General features: G+C 44.5%; 1 protein-coding gene across 1 annotated transcript in view; it reads left to right on the top strand.

The window, feature by feature from the left end:
• The window catches only part of grid2ipa (glutamate receptor, ionotropic, delta 2 (Grid2) interacting protein, a), a 35,241-nt gene that overhangs the window by 10,773 nt on the left and 3,225 nt on the right, over nt 1-21,243 (top strand). The window contains 17 exon segments of the mRNA XM_016269857.1: nt 405-490; nt 1,210-1,279; nt 1,442-1,729; nt 1,887-2,038; nt 2,130-2,270; nt 2,747-2,853; nt 2,955-3,129; nt 3,298-3,653; nt 3,805-5,523; nt 5,917-6,004; nt 7,702-7,791; nt 8,178-8,374; nt 8,594-8,749; nt 8,965-9,051; nt 9,193-9,322; nt 9,571-9,689; nt 9,902-10,066. Of these exon segments, the coding sequence (XP_016125343.1) occupies nt 405-490; nt 1,210-1,279; nt 1,442-1,729; nt 1,887-2,038; nt 2,130-2,270; nt 2,747-2,853; nt 2,955-3,129; nt 3,298-3,653; nt 3,805-5,523; nt 5,917-6,004; nt 7,702-7,791; nt 8,178-8,374; nt 8,594-8,749; nt 8,965-9,051; nt 9,193-9,322; nt 9,571-9,689; nt 9,902-10,066 (4,126 nt within the window).

The raw sequence follows: 21,243 nt of genomic DNA, 5'->3' as shown, positions 1-21,243 counted from the left end.
ATCAGTAACAGGATCTGACTGTATTATGGATGACTGTAGTGGAAGACATTCAGAGCTTGTCTGACTGTATCTATTAATAACACAAACTATAGAGAACACAACAAACAGTTATGATAATATAATATCTGTGACATTTGAGATAAAAAGTGGCAGAACACGTTTTGTCACTGTTCAGTAAAATTACACTCTTGTACTATGACAAAAACATGCATTATGCCACAGTTTTAATTTCTATGGATACTATATACATGTATGTAAATCTATTATATCTATATCATATAGATATTTTCCAATAATATAAAATGAATATTAGTTTAATAAACAACTATATTAGTTAATCTGCATTATATAAAGATTCAAGATGTTCTGCTTGACATCTATAGGTTGTATTCATATTTCACTAGGACAGTACGGGTGTACAAAGGGAACCAAAGTTTCGGGTTTACTCTGCGTGGCCATGCTCCAGTGTGGATCGACTCTGTAATACCAGGTATGAAATTATCCAAAATTGTATTTATAATATTGTTATAACTTAAGTGTCTTATTTTGATGTTGAAACATTTAATATTTAATTAAGATTAAACACAACAACATTATTCTCTTAGTATTTTCAAACATTGTCTTTTGTTTTCGTGAGGGAAGGGCTTGTGTCTTGTGGCACAGTTATTTTATTTGACATCCTAGAACAAAAAAAAAATGCTATTTTAGAAAGATGAAAAAATATATTTTGGACTTGAAACAAGTGAAGGGGAGTCAGTTATCAGACATATTACTAAAGCAGATGACGTGAATGCTGAAATCATAAAAGTTCTGTCATTTCTGACTCATGGCGGCCATTAAAAAGTTAGGCGACAGAAACTGGCAGTGTGCAAGAACAGCAGGAGATGAAAGAAAGAGAGAGAGAGAGAAACAACAACACACAACAGAAGACTCTTCGCAAGCTGAGTAAGAGGGGCACAGGTGGTAGAGCTCTGTTTTTATCTAGCACAAATCCTTTTAGATTCACACTTTTCCCACATCTAGCCCTCAAAATCCAAAAACAGACATCCATTCTTGGGCAGGATGTGACAAACACCCAATCTTGACTTACAGATCTCACGTCATTTCAAAGGGCATTTCATGAGCACAGCTTATTCTCAGTCCATATGAGCCCATATGATGTGCTGTCAGTAGTTATTTCTGCTTGGTTTGTTGCCATTCCCCCTGCAGGGAGCCCTGCTGAGAAGGCGGGTCTCAAACCTGGAGATCGCATCTTGTTTCTCAATGGGTTGGACATGAGGTGAGGCTTCTGGTTGGGTTGCATTGGAATACATTGCTTTTAACCTAATGTGGAACTGAAATAAAGTCTAAAACAGGCATTACTATTATTATGCATGTGATGGGTTCTTCATGTTCATAATCTAACACTGTATATGCTTCGTATTTTTGTACATTCTCTCAGGAGCTGTTCACATGAGAAGGTTGTGTCCATGCTGCAAGGGAGTGGGGCAATGCCCAGCCTGGTGGTTGAAGACGGCTTGCCGGCCTTCACCGTGACCGAACCCGAACTGTTGGAGGTTTCTCCCCGCTCCCGTGCTCCTGTGCTAAGCTCCCTGCAGTGGGTCGCAGAGATCTTGCCTCCCAGTATCCGCGTACAAGGTCGCACCTTCAGCCAGCAGCTTGAGCACCTTCTCACACTCCAAGAGAGATACACCATCTGCAAGGCCCTGGAGGCCTTCTTCCAGCACAGGTGAAGGACATACCATTAATATTTTAGTGAAAGAAAGAAGATGGAAGTAGAAGAAGTAGATGGAAATGTTTCCATTGCTTCTCTGAGAAAAAAGAAAGTTCATTCCTGAACTTTGTGTGAAACCTGATTTGATTCCTTTTTCTTCCGTGCCTTTTAGAAATGTAGACACTTTGATTGTGGACATCTTCCCTGTGTTGGATACCCCAGCAAAACAGGTGATTTGGCAGTTTATTTACCAGCTGCTGACCTACGAGGAGCAGGAACACTGTCAGAACAAGATCTCCCGCTTCCTTGGCTATAAAGTTACACGTGAGCCCTACTTTGTCTTGTCGTTCCTCTTCAATCTGTATAGAGTATAAGTACATACATATGTATGCTTGCATGTATTTATTTTTGGTAGTGCCAACAGCAGAACCTGAACCTCCAGCCCATGAGCCTCATAGGCGCAGCAGCTCCATGAAGGTGACGGGAACAACCTATAGGAGCAGTATGAGGGGACGCAGCTCAGATGATCTGGTCATTGGCACTCACCTGGGCATGGGTAAGCTATCTTCAAACACTATGTTGTATTACACATTATAACATAGGACAGCGATTTTCTATTTTTTGATGCCATTGATATCTTACTGTTACAAAACTAGGGCTGTCTATAGTCAAAAAAGTGGTGATCTCATCATTTCCGACTAGCCTCACAAAGTGTGTTTAAAAAAATAACTGTTAAACATTTTAACTTTGAGAGACCTCATACATTTAGCAAAATTCTCATTTTCCACCAGCCACCTAGCACCAGGAGGTCTGCAGACTCCAGTTGGCATGCGGGCATACTTTGGCATACACATATTTAGTTACCTATATATGTAGTGAAATTGCGTCAACTTTCACAACTAGTATTATGTATCATGAAAACAGCATTGTAGACATTATTGTAGCATTGTTGGCATCATGTACCATCATTAAAAACGGCAGCTTTCTTAGCAAATTGAAATTAGTTGATGTGCTATTTTCTTACTTCATGAGGGATTTGCACTGAGCCAGTGGAGTTGGCACCTATGCGACTGACTCCTGGAGAGAGGCAATCAGGGGATGGAACATCCTTACCAGAGACGCCCAACAATCTGACTAATGTGAGCACTCTTCTTTGATTTTTACGGGTTTACAAACATTAAAATGATTGAGCAAGTACACTGTCTTTATATTAATATCCCAGTCCCTGTGCTCTATCTAGCTGTCAGCTGTGTATGCTGAGCTGGAGAATGTCTATGCTGGGAAGAGATCCAAATCCCTTAAGACTCGACCTCCTCCAGCTCCTGAAACTCTGGTTAACGTAGACATCTTCCCGCACACTTCCTCACAGTCCATCAGGGCACACTCTTCCTCTCCATCTGTTCGGGCCACTTCAGGTACAGTCAGTGTACTTATACATTTTTTTTATTGGCATTGTGGCTTGTGAATTCTAGAAAGTCCTTGTAGTTTCTTTGTGTAATAGGTGGGAATTTCATCTGAGGCAGAATCTAATGTCAGAGGTATTTTATCTTCTTAACCTTTGTTTTTCCATCTTCATCTCTCAGGTAGCCGCAAATCAGCATCAGCGCAGCCTGTGCCACCACCGCCACCACCTCCTCCACAACCTGACTCTTGGATGCAGGAGCCTCCACTGAGTCCCCAGTGCCTCTGTTACCCTCCAGGTCTTCCCTCTCAAACCAGTGCTGAGTCCAACCCATACATCAGTTTAGACAGTCCACCTCTCTCTCCACCCTCTCCTCCGGACTACCCCCCTAGTCCACCCATTCGGAAGAAGCGCTACACCTTCTCACGTCCCCCCCGTACCCCGGACACAGATTTGTTTATGGAGGTTCTGAGCGAACAGCTAGGACAGCAGTTATCTGTGGATGACTTCCTGTCACCAGAGAATGACTATGAAGAGGTTTGTATATTAGAATGGTTAATTGACTTGATATATTGCTTTTATTGTTTTGACAATGCTTCATTGGCTTGACAAGTACAGTGGCTAATCTTCAATGGACTAATGCAAAAACTCAATGATATTTGTATATTTTACTTCAAAATAACTCCAGGATGTTGTCCAGATGACATTCCAGAATGAGGAAGAGGAGGAGGAAGAGGAAGAGGAGGAGGAGGAGGAGGAGGAGGAGGAGGAAGAGGGTCCGTACATGCCTCCCGAGCTAAGCAGTCCAAGCGAAGTACATAGTAGCAGTGAGGATGCCAGCTCTCTTACTTACTCCTCCAGCTCTGAGCACATTCCTCCACCCCCTCTGACTCCTCCTCCCCCTCCCCCTGTCCAATTTAATGACCCCCCTCCACCTGCTAGATTCACTCCTGACCATGCACCCCGACAGTTGACCTTCCGTCGCCACCCGGGACCTCCTCCCCCACCTCCGCCAAGAGCTAACCCCCCTCCAAAAAGACAATCCATTCACAAGGTGTTGCCCACACGTGATGAGCTGATGACCCAAGTCCTTCAGGAGCACCACTCGCTTCCTGTTCAGCCAATAACCAGCCACCCTCAGCAATCTCAGCAGCAGATGCATCAGTCTCTGCCCCCTATGCCCTCTCCAGAAATAAACCAGTCACCCATCCCCAGTCATGCAATCTACGAAATGCACCATCAGGTTCATCCAGCTCACCAGGTTCATCAACACCACCAGGTGCAACAGGATCACCAGATGCATCCAATCCATCAAAATAAACCAAGTCGCCAGTCTCAGTCTATCAAAGTGCACCAAAGCCATCACTCACACCAGACTATTCAGACTCAACTCTCTAGCTCCATGGATAGGCTTGATAGGATTGAAAGAAAGGAACTCTCGGATAGACATATCTATGACATGCAGCCCCAACCCTTGCATCCAGATCAACAAGTACACCATGCTTATCAGATGCATCAGAGTCATCAGGCTCACCTCTCAAGCTCCATGGATAGACTTGACCGATTGGAGCAGATCCAGCGTTTGGAACGCTTGGAGCATATGGAACGAATCGAGAGACTGGAGAGGGCGGACAGACAAATGCACCGGGCACACATGGCTCAAGCAGTTTCTCAAACTATTCAACCATCTCAGCAGACTCAGCAACAGTACCACCACCAGATGCATCAAGCTCATCAAGCCTACCCACTGACCCAGTCGCCTCCGCCAACCCGCCACATACATCAGATTGAACATATACACCAGGTTCAGCCAATCCAGTCAGCTCCTCAGTACCACCAGATCCACCAGCCCCACCAACCTCACCAGACCCAACAGATTCTGTCAACTTTCCAGCCTCATTCTTCACAACAGCAGCAACACCAGATGCAGCAGCAACAACAATTTCAGCAGCAGCATCAACTTCAACAACAGCTTCTGCAGCAGCAACAGCAGATTCAGCAGCAGCAAGCTCAGCAGCAACAGCAGATTCAGCAGCAACAGCAGATTCAGCAGCAACAGCAGATTCAGCAACAGGAACAACATCGCTCAACCCCGCAGATTCCCCCCATTGCACAGGCCAGACAGAGCCCGCAACCCATGTACCACGATCCTCGTCACCACCATCACTATCACAGCCACCATGAGGCCCAGTCCCAAACGCAATCACCAAGTACACCCCAACCTCAAACTCACCACCCCAATGAAGGTTCCACTGTGGAGCCACCTCCTCCTCCACCTTTACCCCCACCTTACATGCCTCCTCCGCTCCCAAAGGCCTCACCACAAAAATCAGATTCCAGTCATATGAGTGTAAAGCGGTTACGATGGGAACAAGTGGAAAATTCTGAGGGAACCATTTGGGGACAGGTAAGAAGTTTCAGCATGATAAGCTGAGTGTTTGTGTGAAATGCCTTTGTCTAAAATGGCTGGCTGACTCAATAAATCTTGATGATGTTTTGCATCAGTTTTAGCTAAAGAAGATTGTGACGGCTCTCAGCCCCACCCCACACGTCACAGAGATCTAAATCTCGTAGTCACTTATATTTGCAATTTCAAACAGATGGCACTGCATGAGCCAAACCGACAATGCTAAATTCTCCAGTAATAGTTGGAGGAGACCATGAAAAAAAAGTAGTATACTATATGAGACATATATTGGTCTATTGTAATGATGGAACATTTCAGGATGTCCATCATTATTAGTTTGTCTCAGTCCATTAGAATGAACAATGTAAGGACAGATGTGTTTTCTCACTGCAGTTGGAAGAAGACTCTGATTATGACAAGCTAAGTGACATGGTGAAATACCTAGACTTGGAGCTTCATTTTGGGACACAAAAAAGCCCTGGTGAGTAAAATGTGAGAAAAGTAATATGTATAACTAATTTCCAAGGGAACAAATAAGCTGTTCACCAGTTGAGAGGGGAGTTGCTTTCTATATCTTTCAAAGAGAAATATACAGTGTGGTCCATAGGGTGAGCGTGATTTGACCAAGTACAACATGTTCCTGGATCAACATCCTTGTTGATCCTGGAACATCATTCTTAATCAGCTATCATTTCCCTCTGATTTTAGGAATAAATTATGGGTAAGGTTAGGTTTAGGGGGGGGGATTGGGATAAGTTTGTATTTTTGGACAGTAATGTTGATCCAGGATCAACAAAAGATGTTGATTCAGGAACATGACTTACTTGGCAAAATTACAGCGACCTGGTCCATAGGTAGAATGTGGCAGTTGTTGATTGTAGAATGTACTGAACTAAATTTATGTGTCTTCTAATACTTAAAAGCACTGTGAAGTCCATCATTTAAAGTGAGGAAATGAGGAAAACCTGTGAATCTGCTTAGAACTGGTTGTCCTCCAAATCGGAGTATTCAGACAAGAAGTGCCATAGTAAAAGAGGACACCAAGATGCCTACGGCAGCTCTGAAGGAGTCAACTGAGACAACAATAGCCTGCACATTTAATAAATGTAGCTCAAACTAAAGGGTTGCAAGAAGAAAGTTGGGGGGAAACTCTCACCTTGAGATAACATCTTTGTAGCACATCTTGTGGAAGACAAACAAGATATAGAGGAAGAGTCTATGGTCTTATAAGATGGCCAATCACCACAATAGTGATTGGCAGTGGAAAACCTCTTCCCAGACTTTCTGATTGCAGTTTGTCTATTTATAATGGTGATAGCATAATGTTATTGGTCATAACAAAGATTTAATTCCAAATGTTGGCTGTACAAATTATTTTTGTTTACTTTGGATGAAGAATGGTGATAAAGCTTGCCAGAAAGCACTACTCCAGTAGTCTCACATAGCCAGAACTTCAAACTGACGCCAGAAGGTCTGGACTCCATAGCAGCTTTCATTGGCCAAGGACCGCACAAGAAGACTTCTGACAGACATGTCAAGCAATGAATCACAGTTCGTTTTGTTCAGCGTCACATTTAGGGGATTGAAAATGTAAAGTCTATGTCCCTACAGTAACAGACTGTAGGGACATAGATCAATTGATCAAATGTTCAATTGATTCAAGAATGTCATGCAAGTTTATTGCAACAATGTTGCCGTAAACTTAACATAAGTTTGAAAATCCAGCATTTAGTTGATCCCGATAAGCGATCATTGTCGCAGTTATAATCTCAACGGGTTTCTGATTCCATTAGGGGGTTTGGCATCACAACTGCTATGTTTCCAGGTGGACCGTTAAAGAACGCCTACCAGAAGTCCTGTAGAATTCAACCAATCAGATGATGACTTCAGAACTTGAAGTTTTTATTGTTTTGTGTGATATACGTATCCGACGTTCAGCCAACAGTCCGTGGGCGTAACGTCTGAGGCTGAGCCTACTATTCCAGTATATGAGGAGGCAGGCTTGTGTGACACAACTACTTTTTCCTGTCACTTCCAACAAAAATCACTTACAAGCTCATATGTAAGAACTTCCCTGGAGGACTTTAAGGCAGCATTGGACCTGACTATCCTTTAATCATTTGACACAATGTTTTCCATCACAAGTTCTTTTCACTCACGCTATGATTCCTGTCTCAGTTTCTCTTCCAGAGCCCTCACCTCAGGTGGAGACTTTCAAGAAGAAAGATGTGGTGGAGATTCTCTCCCATAAGAAAGCCTACAATGCTTGTGAGTAGCAAACAATGCTTCATATATTTTTCTAGTTAAATTTCTTTTTTGGAAATACATTGCATTACGAAAGTGTAATGGGCTGTAAATGGTAATTTGTGCTCTTGTAAGAGTTCAGTGTAGTTTACCTGTAAATGTTTAGATAATGGTTATGTTGATGTAGATGATGTGTGCTTCCCAGTCAAGTATTAACTTATACATGTGTCCTTCTTTTGTCTTGCTCTGCTACAGTGCTTTTTTGTTTTTTAAATTAGACATGATAATAGCATGCTCCTTTGGCTAACTGTCCTACCTGTTAGACTACAAGCTTCTTAGCTTTTAGCCATTAACCTATAAGCACGCCCTTGTACACTTTGTTATTAAGACTCTTTTACCATTTTTTATAGCAATTTTGATTGCCCATCTGAAGCTGTCACCAAGCGAGCTACGCCAGGTGCTGTTGACGATGTCGAGTGAACGTTTAGAGTCATCACATATTAAACAATTGCTCCTATATGCACCAGACGATGATGAGGTTAGACAATACGAGCAGTACAGAGACGACCCAAGCAAACTCAGTGAGCCCGATCAGTTTGTCCTACAGGTACATGACAAATAATGACAGAGTTTCATGAATAAATTATGATTATTTTGATTTAGCAAGTTTTCTGGGGGTTGCATTTGATATTATGATTAAATGTAAAGTTGGATTTTTGTATTATTTATTTTTTATTGAATAAAATTTTAGTATAATTCTAACAATATATGTGCTTTTGTATATTGTATAAATAGTATATATTTTGTGTATATTGTATATATTCAGATGCTATTTGTGCCAGAGTATAAGACCCGTTTGAAAAGCCTGCATTTTAAGACTATGTTGCAAGAGAAAACAGAGGAAATGAGGGGGGCCTACGACTGTGTTTTCAAGGCTTCATTGGATCTCAAGAACAGCAAAAAACTGGCCAAGATTCTGGAGGTATAATTCCTAAAGTCATTTAGTTTCTACCCAGGCACACATAATCATAAAGTCTTGAAAACAAACACACAAAGAAATTATTTCACAGATAAAGGACTGTTGATGTGGCAGGCTTTTCATTATGCATACTGAAATATACTATGCCAGTGCACACTTTGGATAAATATGATCTTCCTTTCATGGCATGTATATCAATTTCCTTATTTTATTTCCAGTTTGTTCTGGCTATGGGGAATTATCTGAATAACGGCCAACCCAAGACCAATAAAACGACTGGATTTAAGATCAATTTTCTCACTGAAGTAAGCCTCGTCACTGTGTATGCATCTTTTGCAGATGAGTTCATGGGGTTGATCGATAATTTGTGTAAAGTGTATTTTCTATATAGATAGCATTTATTTTTAGAATTATATAAATGTAATTCTACATTTTCCTGGTTGAAGCTTAGCACCACCAAAACAGTGGATGGAAAGTCAACATTTCTGCATATCCTGGTGAAATCATTGTGCCAGCATTTTCCCGAGGTTCTGGACTTTGGGAAGGAGCTTGAGACGGTACCACAAGCAGCCAAAGGTGAATAACTACTTGAGTGCCCAGACTCATATGCAGTCCGAATTCTTTCTTTTTTTTTTCAGTAATGTCTCGTAGTCCGAGACTATAGACTCTCTCAAACACTAATTTACACAATCCATGGTGCTCCTCATCAAGTTTTGTCCAAAATGTGGAGCAGCATTCCCATTTAATGTTGTTTTTTTGTTTCCATAAAAGGTTCTGCAGAGGTCAGATCTCTCTCATATTTTTCATTGCTTTGGTCTCCACAGTGAATCAGAGAAACATCACTTCTGACTTCAACGACTTACATGCCACAATCCAGGACATTCGTTTAGCCTGCCAAAAGATACCAGCCACTGCTGAGGACCGATTTGCCATTGTTATGAGTGTATCCTCCCACTAAAACATCCAAATTGACTATATATGATCTTAGCACGTCTTCTACAAGGTTTCACTGTGCCATATTTGCAACTGTAAGACTTTTCCAAGCAGATCCAGGTCAGATACCCATCAGGACAAGATTATATGAACATTTCAACCATTGAATATACTTGGTAGCTGCCAAATTCATAACAAACCACCTTAACTACTTGCATGTAGGGGTTTCTGGAAAACAGTCACCCTGCAGTGCAGTCTCTGGAGTCTCTGCAGCAGCGGGCAATGGAAGAGTTCTGCAAAGTCGCATCATTCTTCGGTGAGGATGGAAAGGCCACCACCACAGAGAGTTTCTTCTGTATCTTTGCCGAGTTCATGACTAAATTTGAGGTAGGTTTTGTATTCGACGACTTGATGGGTATTTTCATGAAAATCTAGTAAATGAGGTGAATGCTAGTAGAGAAATGTATTGAGTCTTTTAGCACAGACAGGTGGCAAAAAATAGGTCACTCTTCCTTCCCAGCTCTCTTGAGGGCTGTTTTTATGCACATTCTGCTCCCTTACAACACAACATTAACAATGTATATTACAAAAAGCAACACTGAATGAACAGTGCTAAATCAAAAGAAATGAAAGTTGCACTATGCACAATAAAGAAAGGCATGCAATTCATTGTGGAATAGATGTACGACTGATATTCATTGAATACTGGCTGATATTAAATTTTTTTCATTTAATAATGAAAATTGTTAGACTTTGATATATGCTGTGTACACTCTTAAAATTAAAGGTTATTTATTTGCATCAATGTTTCCATGAAGAACATTTAAAGCTGCATTACGTAAGTTTTGCCTCTTTGTCGCCATCTCTGCTTGAAACCTGCAATTGTAGTTATTTGCGAAATTATCTTCTTTACGTGGGTTGTGTATCAGCACGGCTCCTCAGCGCGGATGAATTTAATGTTTTGAGGTGTATGTAATAATTTATAATTAATTAAAAAAAAAAATTATGCATTTAGTAGATGCTTTTATCCAAAGCGACTTACAGTGCATTCAGGCTATACATTTTTAACCAGTATGTGTGGGCTTTCAGTCAACCAAAGACTATAGAATACCCAAGACATGTCACTCGTATAGTTTTGAATGGGGAAAAATGCAATGCTCAATATGGCCGCTCAATCGAAGGGAGCCCCGCCTTCTGAGTAAAAGAGCCAATCACTAATCGGTAAAGTCAACGCATCACTGCAGCTGCAGTTAGAAGTCCTGGTTGCTATAGAAACATTCAGAGTTCTGCGTTTAGGACTGCGCATGCGCACTGGCTGGTCTAGCCTGAAAAATATGCTTTTTTTAACGCTATCACACAAATGCAAAAGAAATTTATGAGACAGTTGTTGTCAGATTTCATTGGTGATTTCAAAAATGAAATTTAATCGTAAGCTTGACGAACAGTTTTGGAGAATTTGATGTTTCCCCATTCAAAGAGATAGGAGCTGCACTTGCATGCCGAGAGGCATTTCAAAGAAGGCCACTGAGTGACATGACTTGCCTTAAAGTGACTTTAAGTCAACGCATCAGTGTCGATATTCACTGTACTTCAGAATTACAGATACTGAGTCTTAGAAGTATGTCCAAAATAAGAAGTTTCACCTGAAAATGTCATCTGAACAAGTAACACGTCTGACAGTTTTGTTCTGACCAACTGAAAAAAAAAGTTTTACAGTAAATCGCGCTAACAATGGTGATTAAATCTAACGATTGCAAAATTTGTTTAGATCACGTCAAACATTGCAAATTATTATTGCTATACTTTTTCAAATTGTTAATGTTAAAAACATCAACATCGCGTGACTACGTGTATTTAATGCATTATCTGAAGTTTTCAATTTAATCTCTGATTATGATACCATTTAAACGTCATTGAAAGAAATTGTTCTTTTAACCAGAAAAAACTATTTAATGTTCCTTAGAACTCATTCTAAAATGACAAGTTTAATGATTCCAGCTGCTGTGAGAAGAGGCTACAAATGATCCGCCACCTGCAGCATCCAAACAAGCAATATAGCCTACTAGCCGGGACTCCTTTATGAATAAAGACGTGACGTAATGACGCAAAGACGAACGACCCAAACCACTCAAATTATAAAACATTATTACAAGCTTACCGTTGTGAATTGTAAGGTAAGGAGATAGTTTTGAACACTGATTGGTTATGTACTTGCTCAGTAATTTATTTTGGATAATTTTTAACCCAAAAAATATGTAATGCAGCTTTAACATCCATAGAACCTCTTCAATGCACAAAAGGTTCTTTATAGTGGAAAAAGGTTCATTAAATTATTTAAATGTTTTTCACACTCAGAAAAAATTGGTTCCCTTTCAGTCGTTCACTCTCGACGTCACGTCGGTGACCGACGAATTGGGATCTCGCTTTGAGAGACCAGTCTACTTCGAGTGTAAACTAAACGAGCCAATGGACATTGGCATGTGATAATTGCATCCAGCTGCCGCTGATCACAGCGTGAGCATAAAACAGCAGCCAATGCAACACATACCAGCTTTTCGCTTCGGAGCCGAGCGATAACACCGTTCTGCTCCTGCCAATATCTTTGTGTGTGAGACGACGAGTTCAGCGCGCTCTAGGGAGCTTTTTGTGTTGGCGGACTGTGCTTCAGCGGCGGTCGTTCCTGTGTCGAGTGGGTTGTGCACTTCAGGCTGCACTACCCCCTGTCGTGCTGCAAACAGCCGTTTCCCTTGTGCGTCTCAGCACGTAAAAGAACATTTCTCTAAAAGAGCCAATTTCTCTAAGAGAGTACAATAAGCGGGTGCGTCTTTGTAAAGACGATGGATCGTCTTTTTAAAGATGCCGTTTAACCCGTGCGTTTACCTGGCGCCGGGTGATGGTCACGATTGCTGCCTCACGTGTCTGGGCATTAAACACGCTGAGGTGGCGTTCATGGATGAGTCATGTTCCCATTGTGGGAAGATGACCATCTCGGAGCTGCGGGCCAGGCTCCGTTTCCTCCAGGGGGGCGGAGGTCCATTGCCTCAGCCGGGATCTAGTGTTCGTCCTGATGGCAGCCAGGCGAGGACTACTTCGGGCAGTAGCACGGGCGGTCTGAGGGTTACAGTGGTGGCAAACCCCTCAGGGAACCAACCCTCGGGGGACCATCACTCCTCTAGCAACCAGTCGAGCCGCCAAAGGAATGCGCTGGGCCCTCTTCAAAGAGCGTACCAGCGGTATCCTTCGGTGCTCCTCCCGACGAACGGATGTTGATCACTGCATCCGAGGGAGAGCCCTCTGAAGGGTAAGATTCGGCTCCGCTGCCGCCCTCTTGGGTGGTGGCAAGGCCTGAATCAGATCCAGAGATATCGGCTATGTTTTCCCGGGCCGCCGTGAGGGTAGGGCTCGAGTGGAAACCTCCACCGCGTCCTGAGCCCTCGAGGTTGGATGATCGGTTTCTCAGGGTGGCTCACGCTGGCTCTCAGTGCCTCGCCTCAGTGCGTTTCTTCCCGGAGGTGCATGAGGAGCTCACCAGGTCATGGACGGCACCTTTTACTGCCGGAAACCGACTTGCTGGTTCCTCCTCCCTCACCACCCTTGACGAGGGTGCCGCAAGGGGGTATATGGCGATCCCCCCCGGCGGAGCGGTCGGTAGCGATGCAGTTGTGTCCTAAGACCACCTCCTCCTGGCAGGGTAACCTGTCGCTCCCCTCCCAGGCCTGTAGGCATTCGTTTGGTCTGACCGGCGGTGCTTATATAACTTGTGGAGAAGCTGCCTCCACCTTACATGCTATGGCATTACTGCAGGTTCATCAGGCCAAGGCACTGAAGGACCTGCACAAGGGTGGTCACGATCCAGAAGTTCTGATAGTGTTCCGAACCGCTACTGACCTCGTGCTCCGAGTGACGAAGGTCACTGCGAGTTCTCTGGGTCGTGCGATGTCCACACTTGTGGTCCAGGAGCGCCATCTCTGGCTGACATGAGCATCCACAGCAGCCACGAGCAAGCGGCGCCGTGGAGCTGGGCGTAGACAGGCCTCCCTGCCCGTCCAGGCCCCCGTCAAACCTGGCAGTGAGTGGAAGAGCAATAGGCCCTGGGAACGGGCGACCTAGAGAGGGAGGAAGCTGCTCTTTGGGGGATGCTGAATGCTCCTCTCCCTCCCCCGGAGGAGGGCCGGTGGAGAATCTGGAAAATCTCGATGAGAGAGCAGTTTTCTCTGTCCCTGGGTCCCAGAAGGGCACGGAGAGTCGGGGACGGACCAGCACCGGACCACACTCATCCTCCTCCATCACCAGCAGGCAGCAGTGGGCGGTTCGAGAGCGTCAACAAAGGCCCTACTCATGCACCCTCTGCCAAACTGTGGAACCAGGTAAGCGTTGCACCACTCATTCAGACCCCTCTTCGGTCCCGCCCGAGTTGGGTCCCTGCGTTCCACCTCACTGCCCCACTGCAGTTACGGTGGTGGTTCCGTTGGTCCCACTTGCATGGTATCTGGGTGCCTGGCTAGTGCTACCCAGCCTGTCTCGCTGGCTTCTGTGGACCATCAGCCTCGGCAATGCGATTCAGTTCGCCCAGCGTCCCCCAAAGTTCAGTGGAATCCGCTTCAGTGGCGGCCGATGCTCCTGTCTTGCGTGCGGAGATCGCGGTGGGTTACGACCAATCTTGGACCTGCGTGTCTTGAACCGGGACCTTCACCGGTTACTGTTCAAGATGCAGAAATGCATCTTCGGGTGCATCCGTCCCTGAGATTGGTTTGCAGCGATCGACCTGAAGGACGCGTACTTTCATGTGTCGATCCTTCCGCACCATAGACCATTTCTGCGGTTCGCGTTCGAGGGACGTGCATATCAGTACAAGGTCCTGCCCTTCAGGCTGCCCCTGTCTCCCTGTGTCTTCACGAAAGTCGCGCAGGGGGCTCTTGTCCCCTCAGAGAGCAGGGTGTTCGTATCCTCAACTATCTCGACGATTGGCTTATACTAGCTCAGTCTCAGGCTCAGTTGTGCGAACACAGGGACTTGGTGCTCCGGCACCTCAGCCAGTTGGATCTTCGGGTCAGCTGGGAGAGTAAACTCTCCCCTGTGCAGAGGATCTCTTTTCTCGATATGGAGTTAGATTCGGTTGAACAGACAGCACGCCTCACAAAGGAACGTGCACGGTCGGTGCTGAACTGCTTGAATTCATTCAAGGGCAGGACAGAGGTCTAACTGAAACGATTTCAGAGGCTCCTGGGGCATATGGCAGCTGCAGCGGCAGTTACACCTGTTTCATATGAGAACGCTTCAGCACTGGCTTCATGGCTGAGTCCCGAGGTGGGCGTGGCTGCGCGGCACTCACCGGGTCCAAGTTACACTGGCCTGTCGCCAAACCTTCACCCCGTGGTCAGACCTTGCGTTTTTCCGGGCAGGAGTGCCCCTAGAACAGGTCTCCAGGCATGCTGGGGTTTACACGGCTGGGGGGCCAAGAACAACTTTCGGGGGTGTGGATGGGCCCCCAACTGCACTGGCATATCAATTGCCTAGAGTTGTTATCAATTGCCTGGAGTTGCTAGCGGTGCGCCTTGCCTTCAACCATCTCAAAGGGTGCTTACGAGGCAAGCACGTGCTTGTCCGAACGGATAACACGGCGACCGTTGCGTACATCAATCGACAAGGTGGTCTATGCTGCCGTTGCATGTCGCAACTCGCCCGCCACCTCCTCCTTTGGAGTCGGAAGGTTCTGAGGTCACTTCGTGCCATTCACATTCCGGGTCTGCTCAACCGTACGGCCGACTAGCTGTCACGAGCTATGCTCCCGGGAGAATGGAGACTTTGGTCCAGCTGATTTGGAGACGTTTCGGAGCCGCTCAGGTAGACCTGTTTGCCTCTCCAGAAACCTCTCACTGGCAGTTGTTCTACTCCCTGACCGATAGAACACTCGGCATGGACGCACTGGCACACAGCTGGCCGCAGGGCCTGCGCAAGTATGAGGAGCAGGTCCTGCTTGTGGCGCCATATTGGCCCATTCGTACCTGGTTCCCCGAACGAATGCTCCTCGCAACAGCCCCACCCTGGCAGATTCCTCTGAGGAAGGATCTACTGACTCAGAGACTGTGCACCCGGTCGTACCCGCGTCCAGACCTCTGGAAATTTCATGTCTGGTCCCTGGAAGGGACGCGGAGGTTCTAGATGACCTACCCCAGCAGGTAGTTGAAACCATCACTTCGGCGCGAGCACCGTCTACGAGACAAGCTTACACCTTGAAGTGGAACCTGTTCGTCGAGTGGTGTTCTTCTCACCGAGAAGACCCCCGGACATGCCCGATCAGGGTCGTGCTTTCCTTTTTGCAGCAGGGTTTGTCTCCCTCCACCCTTTATGTCACTGTGATTGCTGCTCACCATGACCCCGTGGAGGGGAAGTTGGTAGGGAAGCATGACCTGGTCATCAGGTTCCTTAGGGGGGCGAGAAGGTTAAATCCTCCCCGGCCCCCCTCCATACCCTCTTGGGACCTGTCTCAGGTGCAAAACACTACAGCAGGGCCCTTTTGAGCCTTTGCAGTCAGTTGAGCTGAAGTTTCTATCTATGAAAACTTTGCTCCTGCTTGCACTTGCCTCCATCAAGAGGATTGCCTAGAGTTGTTAGCGGTGTGCCTTGCCTTGAACCGTCTGAAAGGGCGCTTACGAGGCAAGCACGTGCTGGTCCGAACGGACAACACGGCGGCCGTTGCATACATCAACCGACAAGGTGGTCTACGCTCCCGTCGCATGTCGCAACTCGCCCGCCACCTCCTCCTTTGGAGTCGGAAGGTTCTGAGGTCACTTCGTGCCATTCACATTCCGGGTCTGCTCAACCGTACGGCCGACTAGCTGTCACGAGCTATGCTCCCGGGAGAATGGAGACTTTGGTCCAGCTGATTTGGAGACGTTTCGGAGCCGCTCAGGTAGACCTGTTTGCCTCTCCAGAAACCTCTCACTGGCAGTTGTTCTACTCCCTGACCGATAGAACACTCGGCATGGACGCACTGGCACACAGCTGGCCGCAGGGCCTGCGCAAGTATGAGGAGCAGGTCCTGCTTGTGGCGCCATATTGGCCCATTCGTACCTGGTTCCCCGAACGAATGCTCCTCGCAACAGCCCCACCCTGGCAGATTCCTCTGAGGAAGGATCTACTGACTCAGAGACTGTGCACCCGGTCGTACCCGCGTCCAGACCTCTGGAAATTTCATGTCTGGTCCCTGGAAGGGACGCGGAGGTTCTAGATGACCTACCCCAGCAGGTAGTTGAAACCATCACTTCGGCGCGAGCACCGTCTACGAGACAAGCTTACACCTTGAAGTGGAACCTGTTCGTCGAGTGGTGTTCTTCTCACCGAGAAGACCCCCGGACATGCCCGATCAGGGTCGTGCTTTCCTTTTTGCAGCAGGGTTTGTCTCCCTCCACCCTTTATGTCACTGTGATTGCTGCTCACCATGACCCCGTGGAGGGGAAGTTGGTAGGGAAGCATGACCTGGTCATCAGGTTCCTTAGGGGGGCGAGAAGGTTAAATCCTCCCCGGCCCCCCTCCATACCCTCTTGGGACCTGTCTCAGGTGCAAAACACTACAGCAGGGCCCTTTTGAGCCTTTGCAGTCAGTTGAGCTGAAGTTTCTATCTATGAAAACTTTGCTCCTGCTTGCACTTGCCTCCATCAAGAGGGTAGGGGACCTGCACGCATTTTCAGTCGACGATTCGTGCCTAGAGATTGGGCCGGCCCAGGTAATCTTGAGGCCCTAGCCCAGCTATGTGCCCAAGGTTCCCACTACTCCCTTCAGGGATCAGGTGGTGAGCCTGCAAGCGCTGCCCCCGGAGGAGGCAGACCCAGCCTTAGCTTTGCTTTGTCCTGTCCGAGCTTCGAGATGCTATGTAGACTGGACACAAAGCTTCAGGACCTCAGACCAGCTCTTTGTCTGTTACGGTGGCAGAAGGGGAGTGCCGTCTCTAAGCAGAGGATGGCCCACTGGATTATGGATGCCATCACCATGACTTATCAGGCACAGGGTATGCCCTGCCTGCTCAGGTTGCTCGTGGCGCCTTGCTGACAGATATTGGTAAAGCTGCGGGCTGGGCGACCCCCAACACATTTGCTAGATTCTATAGCCTTCGTGTGGAGCTGGTATTCAATTCAAGTTTTTCAATTCAAGTTTATTTGTATAGCGCTTTTCACGATACAAATCGTTGCAAGGCAACTTTACAGCAAATTAAGTTTCTACAATATTTAGTGGTAGCTTATCAGTGGTGGCTGTCAGTTAATGTACCTATGGCAGAAATGTACGGAAAAATCAATTAAAGACGTAATCAGTTAAAGACGTAAATCTAGATTTAAACTGAGAGAGTGTGTCTGAACCCCGAACGTTATCAGGAAGGCTATTCTAGAGTTTGGGAGCCAAATGCGAAAAAGCTCTACCTCCTGTAGTGGACTTTGCTATCCTAGGTACTACCAAAAGTCCAGAGTTTTGCGACCTTAGGGAGCGTGATGGATTGTAGCGTGGTAGAAGACTAGTCAGGTACGCAGGAGCTAACCCATTAAGGGCCTTATAGGTAAGTAATAATATTTTGTAACTGATACGGAACTTAATAGGTAACCAGTGCAGAGACTAAAATTGGGGTAATATGATCATATTTTCTTGACCTGGTAAGGACTCTAGCCGCTGCATTTTGGACTACCTGTAGCTTGTTTATTGAAGATGCAGGACAACCACCTAGCAGTGCATTACAATAGTCCAGTCTAGAGGTCATGAATGCATGAACTAGCTTTTCTGCATCAGAAACAGGTAACATGTTTTGTAACTTGGCAATGTTTCTAAGATGGAAGAATGCTGTTTTTGTAACATGGGAAATAAATTTCAAAAGACAAGTTGCTATCTAATATAACACCCAGATTTTTGACTGTAGAGGAAATAACAGTACATCTGTCTAGTTGCAAATTGTAATCCAAGATATTCTGTCTTTTGGTCCAATAAGTAATATCTCTCTCTTATCCAAATTTAATAAGAGAAAATTATTGGTCATCCAATCTTTTACATTTTTAACACACTTTGTTAGCTTAGATAATTTAGAAGTTTCATCTGGTCTTGTTGAGATATATAGTTGAGTATCATCACCATAACAGTGGAAACTAATCCCGTATTTTCTAATAATATTACCAAGGGACAACATGTATATTGAAAATAGCAGAGGACCTAGGGCAGATCCTTGTGGCACTCAATATACATATTTTACTGGTGATAATTGAGATGACTCCCCATTTAAATTAACAAAGTGGTAGCGATCGGACAGGTAGGATCTAAACCATCTTAAAGCCTGCCCTTGAATACCTGTATAGTTTTGTAATCGATCTATGAGTATGTCATGATATATAGTGTCGAATGCAGCACTAAGATCAAGTAAAACTAGCAATGAGATGCAGCCTTAGTCTGACGCAAGAAGTCCATGGACAAAGTCATTTGTAATTTTAACAAGTGCAGTTTCTGTGAGGCCTGAAACCTGACTGAAATTCTTCATAGAGATCATTTTTTTGCAGGAAAGGAAGTAACAGTACATCCGTCTAGTTGCAAATTGTAATCCAAGAGATTCTGTGTACAGTCTTTTGGGTACATTCCTACATTAAAGGAAGATTTGAGATGGGTCTGTAATTTGTCAGTTCACTAGGATCTAGTTGTGGTTTCTTAATAAGAGGCTTAATAACCGCCAGCTTGAATGGTTTTGGGACGTGACCTAAAGACAACGATGAGTTAATAATATTGAGAAGCAGTTCTTCTGCTACTGGTAACAACTCTTTTAGTAATTTAGTGGGTACAGGATCTAACAGGCATGTTGTTGGTTTAGATGCAGTGATAAGTTTATTTAGCTCTTCCTGTCCTATAGTTGTAAAGCACTGCAGTTTATCTTTTGGTGCGATGAATGAAGCTGAAGTATTATATGCTGTAGAAACTACATTTATTATTGTATTTCTGATGTTATCTATTTTATCAGTGAAGAAATTCATAAAGTCATTACTATTAAACTGTGAGGGAATATTTAGATCGGGTGGCGTCTGGTTATTTGTTAATCTAGCCACTGTGCTAAATAAAAACCTTGGATTGTTTTGGTTATTTTCTATGAGTTTATGGATATGCTCGGCCCTGGCAGCTTTTAGAGCCGGTCTATAGCTGGACATACTGTTTTTACACGCAAAACAACCTCCAAGTTAGTTTTTCTCCATTTGCGCTCAAGACTACGAGTTTCTTTCTTGAGAGAATGGGTATTACTGTTGTACCATGGCGCAGTACGTTTTTCTCTAACCTTTTTCAATTTGATGAGGTAGTTAAAGACTACACTGCGCTTTAACCGATAAATCATGAGATAGTAAGTGAACTGAAAAGGTTAATAAGAGACTTAACTTACCACTGCCAGTATCTTTGCTGGGAAGTGTGGTCTTCTGTTTGGTCAGTTCAGTAGGCCTACCCACATTTGGAAAGGGTAATTTGGCGCTCCTTGTAACCACGAGAGCTCCCCAATCCAATCTCACCAGTAGGAAAAATTTGACGTTACTTAAACTTTCTTGCTTCCAACGTCTTTAAAGTTTGTTTGCTGAAGACCGCGCGACTGGCGCAAAGCGTCACGTATGTCAGTAGCGCAAGAGCTAATAATTGTTGTTATGTAATTAATTTATTGTAAAAAATATATATATATATATATAAATTTTTTTTTTGTTTGTTTGCCTTACAAAATGTCCATTAGACGACGATACAAATTATATTTATCCAAACCGGTTTCGAAAAGTACAGAGTGGTACAGAGCACCATTTACTGAACACCAGAACACACTGTATTTTCATAGTATCCTATAGTAACTCACTGATTATCATTGTAGTTAATACTACATTATGATATAGTATAAATTAATAAAGTGTAGTAAATACACTCCAAAAGAGTTTATTAGGTCAGTAAACGCAAGTCCTAATGCATCATTTGTATTATCAACGTGAATATTAAAATCTCCGACAATTAGCGCTTTATCAACAGTAACCAATAGGTCTGAGAGGAAATCTGCAAATTCTTTTAGGAAATCTGTATACGGCCCTGGTGGTCTATACACAGTAGCCAGAGCAAGAGAATTTCTTTTTTTCTTTTGCATATCTGATAGTGTAATATTAAGCAGAAGTATTTCAAATGAGTTAAACCTGTATCCTGTCAACATTGAGAATATCACTATATATTGTTGCAACACCGCCGCCACGACCAGTCTGACGGGGCTCATGCTTATAACAGTAGCTTGGTGGAGTAGACTCATTTAGACCAATATAATCATTTGGTTTTAGCCAGGTTTCAGTCAAGCAGAGTACATCAAAACTATTATCTGTGATTATTTAATTTACAATAACTGCTTTGGGTGAGAGTGATCTAATGTTTAGGAGCCCAAACTTTAAAAATTCATTTATTTGAAATTTTTCTGGTTTAATCATGATCAGATTTTTTTCTAGATCCTGCATTAAATTTATATTTTGACCTCACTATTCGGGGAACAGACACATTCTTTATAGATTGGACAGCGCAAGTACTTCTATCATTTAAGG

Source organism: Sinocyclocheilus grahami, unplaced genomic scaffold (genome assembly GCF_001515645.1).
Source record: "Sinocyclocheilus grahami isolate Dianchi unplaced genomic scaffold, SAMN03320097.WGS_v1.1 scaffold5.1, whole genome shotgun sequence".
Classification (NCBI taxonomy): domain Eukaryota; kingdom Metazoa; phylum Chordata; class Actinopteri; order Cypriniformes; family Cyprinidae; genus Sinocyclocheilus; species Sinocyclocheilus grahami.
This window is presented reverse-complemented; position numbering and strand designations above follow the sequence as displayed.